This window comes from Harmonia axyridis, chromosome 4, assembly GCF_914767665.1.
Source record: "Harmonia axyridis chromosome 4, icHarAxyr1.1, whole genome shotgun sequence".
Classification (NCBI taxonomy): Eukaryota; Metazoa; Arthropoda; class Insecta; order Coleoptera; family Coccinellidae; genus Harmonia; species Harmonia axyridis.
In genome coordinates, this window is record NC_059504.1 from 45,880,359 (window position 1) to 45,893,407 (window position 13,049).

Here is a 13,049-nt window from a genome sequence, read left to right on the forward strand (position 1 = left end):
GTTTTAAGAATAAGGAATAGGGAGGGTAACAATTAAATAAGTGATTAGACGACTTAAAAAAGGCAGCTATATTTATTCTACTTGAAAAGAAAGTACAATCAATATTAAAATCGAATTTCTTACTCACAAAAAGCGTAAGACTAGTAATTAGTTTCGAACAGTTATACCTAAAATGAATGTTAGTGAGCAACATATTCGAATGACTTTGAATCACTTCTTCAAATACACAAAATTATTGCCTCACGTGATATGTAAACAAACAGAAGAAATATTGAGTGAAGCGAAAAAAATTAAACTTAGGAAAATCTAGTTCCTATAGTAATATGGCTTTCCAATATATCCTTGAATTGCAACATTATATATCTATGTATTATACTAATTCAACTTTTCAACTCAATTATAGAATATTGTTACCAATTATGTAAAACCCATATATATTATCTGAAATGAATATAACAGAAAAATTTAAAAAAACATTATTATTCAAAAAGTTGTTGAAAAAGAGAAGTAGAAGATATAATAACATTTTTTTTTTTAGATTATGACAGTCAATATCAAATTACATAAAAGGATTTTTAAAGTCAATAAAAATGTAACAATATTCTACAGTTTACATAAGTCAGACTTAAGGGTAGACCTTTCGTAAATTATAAACATTTTAACAGTTTTCGTATAAAATGGCAAGATTTCATGAAATTTGAAAATCTATAAAATTAAACATGATGATTATAAAAACTGTCACAAGATTGAGATTTCATTTCAAATTCAAGAATAAAATGTGAAAGATCTATATTTAGGTCTAGAAATAACGATTACAAAGATACTGTATTGATTTTGATGAATAAAATTCTTAATTTCATAATAATTAGATTAATAAAATATTTTTAATCACAGACATTTCGCAAATTAATTTAAAAATACAAATATACCTTTAAAATATACACACATTCATTCAGAGTTTTTCACTAATATGTATTACATTTCCAATAAATAGTCAAAAATAAATAGTAAATTAATAAAAAAGACGACAGAACTCACTGACTGGTTTTAAAGAACACAGAAAAAATTTTGAAGTCAATGAATTCCAGCGTTTGTTTGGAATTTCAAAAAAATCATCGAATTTCAAAAAAGAATTCCTAATATTTACAAATATTACATGTCAACAATTTCATTACAAATAATTTGACTGGAATATCTCACAACGACACGTATGGCATATATAATTTCGAAATATCAATTCAAAAACTGGCCTAAGAGATATCCTCATATTACGATTTTGGACAAATTCGCAGATTTTACCTCACTTATGTACTTAAAATTGGTACCATATCATAAATGTCTCTTAGCTGCTCGAGTTTGTTCAGCTGCACTAGATTTATCAACAACAAATCCTGACGTATTTACATTCACATGGAAACTTTGGAGAGTTTACCAACACCAAATAAATTTTGGGGGCTGATTTGAGAAATAAGAATAATCTGAACATCGAATGAGAACTTGGTAAGTCAGAGAAATAAAACATATAGAGACGCACGCCTTTACAGAATGTTGTGAAGCCAATAGTACTTCATCTTATTTTTATTTGAAGACGATGGAAACAAATAAGGATCGTCAGTACACCACTGGGTGAGTCGGAGTCCGGAAATATCCGAGAATGTCAAAACATTTTGCCTTAATTATACGATCTCTACGGTAACAAGGTAAATGAAAACAATTTTGGCTTCAGAAAGAAGGTGGATATAATGTCCCTTAATGTATTTTATTGCTCTGAACTTGGTAATCTATGGTTGGTATAAATTAATCATTAACTATGACGTCTGTCATTCTCTGAGTCACAGAAGAGTAAGAATGATTTTCGAGGTTAAATAAATGTTTTATGTTGAGAGCACAGAACTCATTTCACTGTGGAAACGAACTCGTATCGTATAGGGAACATACAACGTCAGATTAAAACGGCTGCGTTCACTGAAGAACTTATCTTCTAATTATACAGTCTCTTTACATATTCTATATATATATACAACAATTGGAAACACGGAAGAATCGGTTCTATTTCCAATTACACCTAAAATGACCTTTGAAGCTACATTCTATTACATTTATAATAAATATATTATTTTATAAACAGCCAATTTTGAAATAGATGTATACCTAAACTATTAATCTCTAGTGTGGCGGTCGCAACCACTCCAGCTCGAAATATGTGGGGGATCGAAATTTTTATTTCACTCGTAATTAAATTCTGTGGTTTAGACATCTCGTTATTGCTGCGTTCCGAAAGCTGGAGCGGTTCCGTTTCTTCTTCTTGATGCGTCCGAAACAATTCCGTCACTGAACCGTGTTGTCGACAGTAAGACCTCGATTGTATTCCTCGAAATCTCGTCTCGAGAAAAAAGCATCTCGATATCGAATGGAAGTATAAGGTCTAAATGATCCTCGCTACATCGTTTTGGTGAAAGAGTGCCAGTGCTGACAAAGCAACGAGGATCGAAGAAATGGAACACGTCGGGTTGGAGCTGGATGGCCTTGGAATTGGCGTGCTATGTGTTGGCGATTTGTCTGAATTGTGGTGAACTTTGACGTCTGGAGAAGCAGGGTTATTCTTAGCTTTTCCATTGCTTGGTTGACCACCTGCAAAAATATGATGGTTAGTTTGGGGATGATACACTTAAAAAATAAAGAGGAATAAGATGTTTCATTTTGAATGGCCTGATATCTGGACAGCTGTCACTTTTGGAGCTGTCATCTTCTGACATTTGACAAGTCAAAATTACGCCATTACTGAAGATGGAACGATAAACGCTTCAACAACGCAATGAAATTATTAAAATTCACTACAAAAATTTTGCAGTTACAGTTCTCAAAAGTAAATCACTTTTGGGTCTTCGCGAAGCACCTTCTCGACCGGCAATAGTGAAACTGGGGGAAACATTTGAGCTATTGGGGCAAGTTAGTGATGTGAAGAATCGAAACCGTGTGCGCCGCTCAAGAACAACTGAGAATATAGCTGCTGTAGCTCGTAGTGTTGACGAAAACCTAGGTTTGTCGATTTCTCGTCGATCTTAGGAATTAGGCATTCTACAAACGACATTACAACTTGTTTTGCATAAAAAACTTGAGTCCTAAGGCTTTTAAATAGAGATTCATGGCTTGTCTCGATATTCAAGCTACTTGGATTGAGCTTCACTTGAAATCAACTGAAGTTCAAGTCAAGTAGTAGCTTTTCAATGTCAAGTCAAGTATTAATTCAATAAGTACTAGACTTAACATTGAAAGGATTGAAATACTACTACTTGACTTGAATTTGAGTCTATTTCTAGTCAAGCTTAAGCTACTTGAGCTTGAGTTTGAGCTTGAGCTAAGTAGCTTGAATATCAAGCCAAGCCGTGAATCAATTCAGTTAACATAAGAACATAAGCTGGTCGATCAGTAGCAACGTTGTATCTTTGCTGATGCTTACTTGAAATGAAAAAAATGATTCAGATTTCAGTCGAAAAATCATCTTAAGTGATGAGACCCATTTTCACCTCAGAGGCTACATGCTACATAAATATGCAGAATTGACGCCTTTTGGACAGAGAAAATCTTGAAATTGTTAAAAAGCCTCTCTATCACCAATGAAGGGATCAGTCATCTTGAATTTTAATGGTATTGGTCCTTTTTCACTTGATTTCCGAAGAATTTCTCACGTCGTTTTTCTGTCAATGTTTTTTTGAGGTTAAATCAAGTGTCGATCAACTTTTGACAGAACAAATGAAATTTTAAAAAGGATGCTGGTGATTGGTCAATTGCATAGCGCCACCTCAAGGAAGGAAAGAGAAAAGGGACCCATGCAGAGCCGAGTGACCAGAATTAAACAAAACCAAATCAGTGAACACACCAGTATTTCAGACATCTTAGATTGAGCCTCACTTATTCGAAAATAAAGCTGGCTCAACTGTTACGGTGAATGGATTGTGCAACCGAGCTTTGCTCAATGATTTTTTATGGCTGGAAGATATTGATGTGGACGTAGTTTTTTCAACAAGACGGCGCTACATGCCATATCAAAATGAAACTTCTCATTGGAATACCCTTCATATGCCAAAGGAGAAAACTATCATAGTTCTTACCAGCAGTGGAGTGGGGGGTTCCGCCTCCTTCCACGACACCTGGGCCATCACCAGATCCTGATCCTCTGGAGTACTCATCGTCATCTTCCTCCATGTCTGGACCGCTACCTGATCCCGATCCGTCTGCTCCACTATCCCTCTGCATCGAGTCGAATTCGTTCGAAAAGGTGGAACCTAATGTTGCAAGAACAATCTGAAATGAAGATTGAGGTTATTTATGAATGTCTTCTAGCGTACTGGAAGTTATAGCGATTAGGTACAAAGAAGTGAACGTACGTTGTGTATATGCCTGAGTTTGTCTGCAAGATCGGCAATCCTCTTATCGCCATTTTGTGGATTTGGGTTCGGTTTCACTTCAGGATTGTATTTCTGCATGTCTTGACTGGCGTCCACCACGGTTTTCGTGTATCTGGAATGAGAAAAAAATATTTAGGTATTTAGATAGAAACTGTAAAGTGATATAGATGCAGCCTTAGCGAGACTTCAGACAAGGGAGGACCTTTTTTTTTAGAATAAGGTTTATGGTTCAAAGAATGTTGATGAAAAAGTAAAGTGATAAATATACAAGATCATTAGATAATAACAAAATTGCGGGGGTTTCTTTTAGCTTCATGAGAAGTTTCGATGGTTGTTGTCTATGCTTTGACAGTTGAGAATGTCAAACGGTGTTGACATTTCTGTTCAGTAAGGTTTGGAATTTCATGAATCATTTAACGTCAGAACAACTCTTCCAAATTGTAGAAATTTACCAAAAAAAAAAATCTGTTTGCGAAGTTCATACAGCACTTCTTCCATTTTTACTGTCAACATAATCGGTCTAGTGAGCAAACAATTCGTGAAGTTATTGATCATTTTATTCTTCTCGATTCAACAAGAGAAAGAAATGTGCGTACTGCAGATTATATTGAATGGTTGAAAAAGACGTCGAAATGTCGATACGTAGCCCTTCTCAGCTTGTTGGCCTTGTCCTTCGAATAAGTGGAAATTTTAAGGTGAGGATCCGGCTTACGTTACTTTAAAATAGAGCTCGTGTAAGAATTAATTTTGTGGCAGGACATATAATTGAACTGAAAAAATTCATTATTTATAAATCCCTATCTCTTTTATTAGGTGTACAACTTTGCTTCCGCCGTTTTGCAATATATGGCTGTAGCGGTAAGTGGTAGTCGAAATAAATAGATCGTAGATGTCATACAATAAGCCAAGGTATTTGTCAATATAACGCCATCGAAATATTAGTCGATTTGTGTCTACATCATAAAGTTATTCTCGATTAAACATGTCAGCTTACGAGCCAAATTCTCGTCATTTGCGGGAGGTTTTAATTTTCTGCATAAATATAAAGAAATCTGCGGCTGAGGCTCATCGAATGCTCTCAAATACCTATGGTGAGGCCGCTATTAGTGAAATAACGCGCCAAGAGTGGTTTCAACGCTTCAAGAATGGTGATTTTGACGTCGAAGACCAGCATCGCGGTAGAAGAGAGAAGGTTTTAGAAGATGCAGAATTGGAGGGAATACTTGACCAAAACTCATGTCAAACGCAGCAATAATTGGTAGGATCATTTGGAGTGACGCAACAAGCCATTTCAAAACGCCTGTAAGTCATGGGAATGATTCAGAAACAAGGAAATTGGGTGCCGTACGAGTTGAAGCCGAAAGATGTAGAATGGCGTTTGTTTGCTTGTGAACACCTGCTTGCAAGGCAAAGACGGAAGGGATTTCTGGATCGCATTGTGAAATTAGACGGAAAATGTGTTCATTACGATAATCCCAAGCGCAAAAAATCATAGGGATATCCTGGCCATGCTTCCAAGGTCATGCTCAGTATTTGGTGGGACCAGCTCGGCGTAGTGTATTACGAGTTGTTCAAACCGACTGAAACAATCACAAGCCATCGTTATCGAACGCAATTAATGCGTTTGAACCGACCAATGAAAGACAAAAGGCCGCAATACAAGGAGAGACATGATAAAGTGATTTTTACAGCATTTTACAATGAAGCCTCGAATTTCGAACAAAAACGTCGGTAGCAAAGTTATACGCCTATGTACGCTCTTCAGAATTCACCTTTGCCGGAATGCCAATTTGCGGAGCAGTAAAGTTCAACTCATTGTCTTCTCTATATAGAAGGTTTTAAACATTTTTACGGCATATTGAAATACGCCATTCAACACGCCCAAATTCCACAACACGTAACATCTCATACTCAAGTTGTATTTATATGCAAATTTGATGGAATATCTCTCATGCCGCTTGGTAATTCCTCGTTTATGCGCGGGATGCTTGCATTTCTGTGGACGACATTTCAGGTGTGTTCCACAAACCGCTCCCGCTGTCTGCTCCCTAGATTAGTAAATTCATAGTGGTGAACGGACGGCGGCTTAAATCTGGCCTGCATATTGGAAAAGGCCCAATCTCCCGGATTGAAGAATTATACTGTAAACTTCGTTCGATAAGTATTCCACTCAACCTTGGAATTTGAGATAACCAGCAAGGAAATCCTAAAACATTGTCTTAAAACCTACATTTCATAGAGTGGGTATCACTGTATATTAAAATCTAAATTAGTTATTAAAATTGGAATGTCTGAAATTAACTATAATAGCATAATATTTGATGGCTAACATACAATTTTTTAATTATGGAAAAAGTGCCTCCTTGAGCAGGACTCGAACCCACAACCTCCAAATCACTAGTGCTGCGCTCTCACCAACTGAGCTGCCGAGGAAGTAAAGGGTGTTTTTTTTTTTAGAGCTATAGAACTTTAAATTGCAATAAAACAACGATGGATTATTCGATTGACATGAATTTTATTTATCCGCAAGATAATCTTGTGGCATTACATTTTAAATATGCTTTCTGGCATATGACCGCCACGGCTGGCTCGGATGTAGTCCAATCTGGACGTCCAATTTTCGATGACTTTTTCCAGCATTTGTGACCGTATATCGGCAATAACACGGCGAATGTTGTCTTCCAAATGGTCAAGGGTTTGTGGCTTATCCGCATAGACCAATGACTTTACATAGCCCCACAGAAAGTAGTCTAGCGGTGTTAAATCACAAGATATTGGAGGCCAATTCACAGGTCCAAAACGTGAAATTAGGCGGTCACCAAACGTGTCTTTCAATAAATCGTTTGTGGCACGAGCTGTGTGACATGTTGCGCCGTCTTGTTGGAACCACAGCTCCTGGACATCAGGGTTGTTCAATTCAGGAATGAAAAAAGGGTAGTAATCATGGCTCTATACCGATCACCATTGACTGTAACGTTCTGGTCATCATCGTTTTTGAAGAAGTACGGACCAATGATTCCACCAGCCCATAAAGCGCACCAAACAGTCAGTTTTTCTGGATGTAACGGTGTTTCGACATACACTTGAGGATTAGCTTCACTCCAAATGCGGCAGTTTTGTTTGTTGACGTAGCCATTCAACCAGAATTACGCTTCATCGCTAAACAAAATAAAGTGGACGTAGTGCGCGATACGTATTCCGCACAGAACCATTATTTTCGAAATAAAATTGCATTATTTGCAAGCGTTGTTCAGGCGTGAGTCTATTCATGATGAATTGCCAAACTAAACTGGGAATAAATCACTTGACAGCTGTTAAATCGGTCGCCATCTCGAACAGTAATGCCAACTTGAAGTGATATACCTCGAAAAAAAACACCCCTTACAATATTGATATTGACAACAACGGGATATTTGCAAAAATGTCCACAAAAACTATTTGTGAACCTTAAAATGACCTTAGATTTTAATAGTCGTGGACACCCCACCCTATCTAGGTTTTGAGTCACATTTTAGGATGTCCTAATTTATGGCTGGGTTTCTCAAAAGCCGAGATTAGTACCTGCTATATTAGTGTTATGTGAGACGTAACGATAAATTTATTTATAATTATTATTTGCATATTATATGGCGTTTGACAGTTTCTCGTCTATGCGCGGGTTGCCTGCATTTTTGTGGACGACATTTCAGGTGAGTTCCACAAACTGCTCTGTCTGCTCCCTAGATTCATGGTGGCGAGCGGACGTCTGCGTAAATCTGGCCTACATAGAAAAGCCCCAATCTCCCGAATTGAAGAATTATACAGTAAATTTCGTTCGATAAGAGACAGTTAAGAGGACGTCTTCTCGAACGCACGAATTTATTTCTTTGTTCTTGAACTCGCTCCAACTTGGCCCCGACGATCCCCGGAATGGATTAGGGAGCGGAAAGAAACGTTCGATTCCGGAGTTGTGGACCTTTCGAGATGAAGACTCGCTCGGTCGTGAAGATCCGGGAGAATTGGGTTGTTTTAAGGATTCCCATCTCTTGGCGGATGAATATTTCATGACGCGGGAAGTCAAGTTGGGTCAAGGGGGCTGCTCTTAACTGTTCTTTCATAACTCGAATAGGGAAACGGGGGATTTACATTGCGATCTTTGAATTAGCCCTGGGCGCGGTTGCCATGTACTCTGTTTTATAAGTGAATTATGATACTATAGTAGACAAAGAGTAAAGAAATTTGATGAAGAGTAATTTACAGGGTTAGAACCATTGAAATCAGGATACCACTTTGGACTAAGGCAAAGGTTCGTTTTTTTTAGATTTTGTTCATTTAACTATCACTGTTTATTTCAAATATTCTTTGTACCCAACCATAGAGTAATAAACATTGATAGAGAGAGTATACGCAATTTTTACATGTCCCCTACATGGTTTGATCAAATACGTTTTCGGATTGTGAAATCCACAATTTTACTATATCGTTATGAATGTATATTATATTGAATGAAATATATTTATCAAAATCAAAAAAATCAATCAAAAGTCAATATAATGTATGGCCTCCACGGGCATCAATAACAGCTTGACATCTTCTTTCCTTACTACATACGAGGTTGTTGAAGATTTCTTGAGGAATTTGGTTCCATAAACGGGGCAGAAGCTCTCTCAGATCATTTAAGGATTCTGGGGTAAGTTGATGATTATATAATCTTCTTTCGAGCATATCCCATACATGTTCTGTGCAATTCAAATCTGGTGAGTACGGAGGTATTGGTAAATGTGGAATACCAAGCTCCTCACGCGCATTCTCAACTATGGTGCGGTCTAGCGTTATCGTCTAGAAATTGAAAAGTTTCACCAATAGCAGCGTGAAAATTTGGCACAACATTGTCAATGACATGCTCCCTATAGTGTAAGGCGGTCATATTCCCAGGACAAATGTGTAGATCTGTGCGCCCGATGAAACATATTCCGGCCCATACCATAACACTATCCCCTCGGAATGGATGGACTTCTTGGACATAGCGACGATTACGGGATATGCGTGGGATTGTCCATACCCTTATTCTTCGAGAATCTGAAAATCGTCCATATCTGGATTCATCAGTGAAAAGGACACTACGCCAATGATCGTTTCAATTGATATGTTGCCTTGCCCATTCCAGTCTTTCACGCTTATGGTCACGTGTTAATGGAACTCCTCTTAATGGACGTCTAGAACCTAGATTCACCTCTCTCAAACGTCGTCTGATGGTTTCGATGGAAACTTGGACCCCATCTGAATTTTGAAGAGTATTCCATAGCATTCTACACGTAGATGTAGGGTTTCTTCTCACCGAAACGGTAATGAAACGATCCTGTGCAGGTGTTGTTTTTCGTCGCCCACCAAGCCTTGGTCTTTCCAATACGGAACCTGTCTCCCTGAATTTTTCCAAAGTCGGGATATCACACTTTGGCTGACTTGGAGCCTTTCCGCTACAACAACCTGAGTTAGGCCACCCTGTAGCATTCCGATAGCCCTATTAGCTTCAACGTTTGTCAATTTACGTCTTGGCATTTTCAGAAAACGCGTTTCAAATCGAAGCCGTTGATAAACTGACTCCATTTCAAAATGAGAACATTCATGATTCAAGTTGTTATTGAGTTTTAAATGATTTTACAGCGATTTTCTCGAAGATTACATACTTTTCAGAACGATTGAATACGATGTCCCTAACTCTTGTGGAGCAGTATATATTTCCATATCAACCAACCATTCCATTGCGATTTATAACAAAGTTCGTTTTAATTCTTCACTACAAGAAAAATTAAAAGATTGTGGGCATTGCAATAATTTACAAATACAATATCTTAATATATCATTATAAACAATCGAAGAAAAAATTATATGTTAACTCGGCAGCAAAGTAGATTGACAGCCCTGGCTGAATTCTAATGAACTATCAGCCGAGGCAGTCAATCCACTACTTTGCTGCCTAGTTGAACAAATAAATTTTTCCATGAGAAAAAACATACGTTTGGTCATTTACACTTTTATGGTACACCTTGTGTATTTTCAAACAATTTGGGAATATAGCTCTATTGAAGCCTAATGATACTGTGTAGAAAAAAAATTATAGCGCTTAACCGTAATGGAGCGTCGAGTCATTGATGGAACACCCCGTATAATAACTTTTTTTAATGGACATATCGAGTTTATGCAGAGGTATGTAACTATAGAATGTGCATCCGATTCTTTTATATATTCGAATTCCGTGCGTACTTCGTATCGCACGACCGAGTCACAAAAATGGTCCTTCTAATCGGATTTGACTCCGGTGTGATTCCCTGGATATTTCATACGGCTCGATAGACACTCCCGTAGGAGAGGAGTGAAAGCCGAAAACAAGCCGTATTTACGGCCGGATAAAAATGAGTAGGGACCAGACAAAAGCCACTGCATACTATAGCGAAAAACTTTGCGGTCTGAAAGACCCGTTTATTTTTAGTCCTTCAGTTTTTCAGCCCTGACGTGACTTAATCTCCTTTCATGGGATAGACAACAGGGGCTGGAGAGATGTTCAACTAATTGATTTTGTATTTTGTCGAAAACCTCATATCAATAAGGTATTAGTTCTCGATATATCTTATATTCATGTTTACGAATAATTCGAATGAACAATTTTTAATTTCCAGAATAATGATGAATTAGATCGCTTCTTAATAATATATCCATACACTGAGAAAAGTGTTCATTTGATATTATCGAAAATGCATTATAGTTAATAAATCATTCATTGAATATATGGACAAACAAATGCTAGTTTCATGGAAATAAATAATTTATTTGAAATCCCACCAATAATCATCATTTATTATTAAACTTCATTTATTTACACATAACTTATAGTAATAATTCTGAAGAAATATCCATTTGAAGGAAATAAATATAGTTGAGGTTAATATATCATTGAGTAATAATTAATAAACCTTATTTATATGTTATATGCATCCATGCTGAATAAAAAAAAATTTTCAATTCAGTAATGGTTAACGTATTTCTTAGATAATTATTTTGGTTGTTTCTATTATCCGATTGTTAGGGTCTGAGAAGAACCGTTTGCCAATCTAGGTAATTTTTTAGAGTTCATATTGAGGGTATCCGGGTTTGAACTCTAGTCATCTTGATCGCATCTGTTCCCTCTAACCACTGTTCGGTCAACATCACTAATAACTAAGCAGGTACAAACGATCTAAACCTAAAATTCAGTACAGATGTGCTAAGCGGCATTCAATAAGCCCATAGTAACACAGATTTCATGTTTAAAAAGGAAATTCAAATCAAAGGAAAAGTTCAAGGACATATCCTTCAAGGAGATGCGCTTCTCTTTGAGGGATGTGTCCTTAAACTTTTCCACAGATTGGATAGATAGAATTATGTTGGTTTGTTAATTATTAATAAATCCTATATTCTGAGTGAATAAATTATTGAATTATTGTTTATTCATAAATAGCAAATGTTCGTTAACTACCAGTTGAAAATTGTTGACAATGAATTTATGTTATTTGTGGAGATAACGTAAGTTCATATAAATTATTATTTATCACTGAAATATATTAAATATTATCAAATACGTTGTAAACAAATATTTTATTCTCTATTAATAAACTTTTTTGAATGCATAATTTAACTATAAATGAATATATTGAATATAAATCTGCTGTAATAGTTGTGAATAAATAACCTCCAAATAAGTGCTTCATTAACAAAAAAATATGAATTTCTCTCAGTGTATGATTTACAGAGTTTATGTTTTGGAACGTGTAGAATTCAAAAATTTATTAAAAAAAATCCGTCCATCCGCCGTCCAGAGCTTTTCTCAGAAGCTATAAGCATTTGCATGAAAAAAATTGAAACTGGTTTTTCAGGAAATTAAAAAATTTTTTTTGGACCATACTGTATAATTATTGTCTCAGTTGTTGAGCTTATTTTTGGATGGGTCCATATCTTTCGAAATCAACTTGAGTCTCAATTAAGATGCATAAAATCCTTGGTATGTGTACTGATTCGATTTTTTTTCAGACTTTTTGAGATGTCCACCTGTTGCTTTGGTGTTGTGCTTCACCAGAGTTTTGTAAGGTGGCGTTCTTCAGAAATTTTAGAATTTCCGCTATCTTTCTGGCGCCGCGCCGTTTAAAAATGAAAAACTGATTTTAGACTTTACAAACTTTCACAATAAACTACAATTCAGCTCTTTTCGTATTTTCAATTGGTACAGAGTGGACAAAAATACAATTGTTTTGTGTGTGTTCATAAAGTAACGCGTAACATTCTTTATTAGTTAAATTAACAATATTATCAAAAATACTTATTGTCTAGCGGCGATTGGTTTGAATGTAACACCCTGTTGTTTGTTACATTTTTAGATTGATAAGAACGAGATGTTTCCATTGTTTCCAAGCATGTTTGGTACTTGTAGTCTAGCAGACAGAATATGAAAAAAATTATTTCTTATCAATTCAAAAAAAACCTAGTCGTCTAGTTTTTTGTGAAATGTCATTATCTATTTATTGCCGCTAGACAATGAGTATTTTTGATAATATTGTTAATTTAACTAATAAAGAATGTTACGCGTTACTTTATGAGCACACTATTCTATTTTTGTCCACCCTGTACCAA

At 36.1% G+C, this 13,049-nt stretch overlaps 1 protein-coding gene across 1 annotated transcript in view; it reads right to left on the reverse strand.

The window, feature by feature from the left end:
- Positions 1 to 53: 53 nt before the first annotated feature.
- LOC123679163 (division abnormally delayed protein) overlaps positions 54 to 13,049 on the reverse strand; it is a 338,738-nt gene continuing 325,742 nt past the window's right edge. The window contains exons 5-7 of the mRNA XM_045616589.1: positions 4,389 to 4,521; positions 4,113 to 4,305; positions 54 to 2,631 (exon numbers count right to left, since the gene is read on the reverse strand). Coding sequence (XP_045472545.1) covers positions 2,426 to 2,631; positions 4,113 to 4,305; positions 4,389 to 4,521 — 532 coding nt within the window. The 3' untranslated portion in view covers positions 54 to 2,425. The remainder of the gene's footprint in view (positions 2,632 to 4,112; positions 4,306 to 4,388; positions 4,522 to 13,049) is intronic.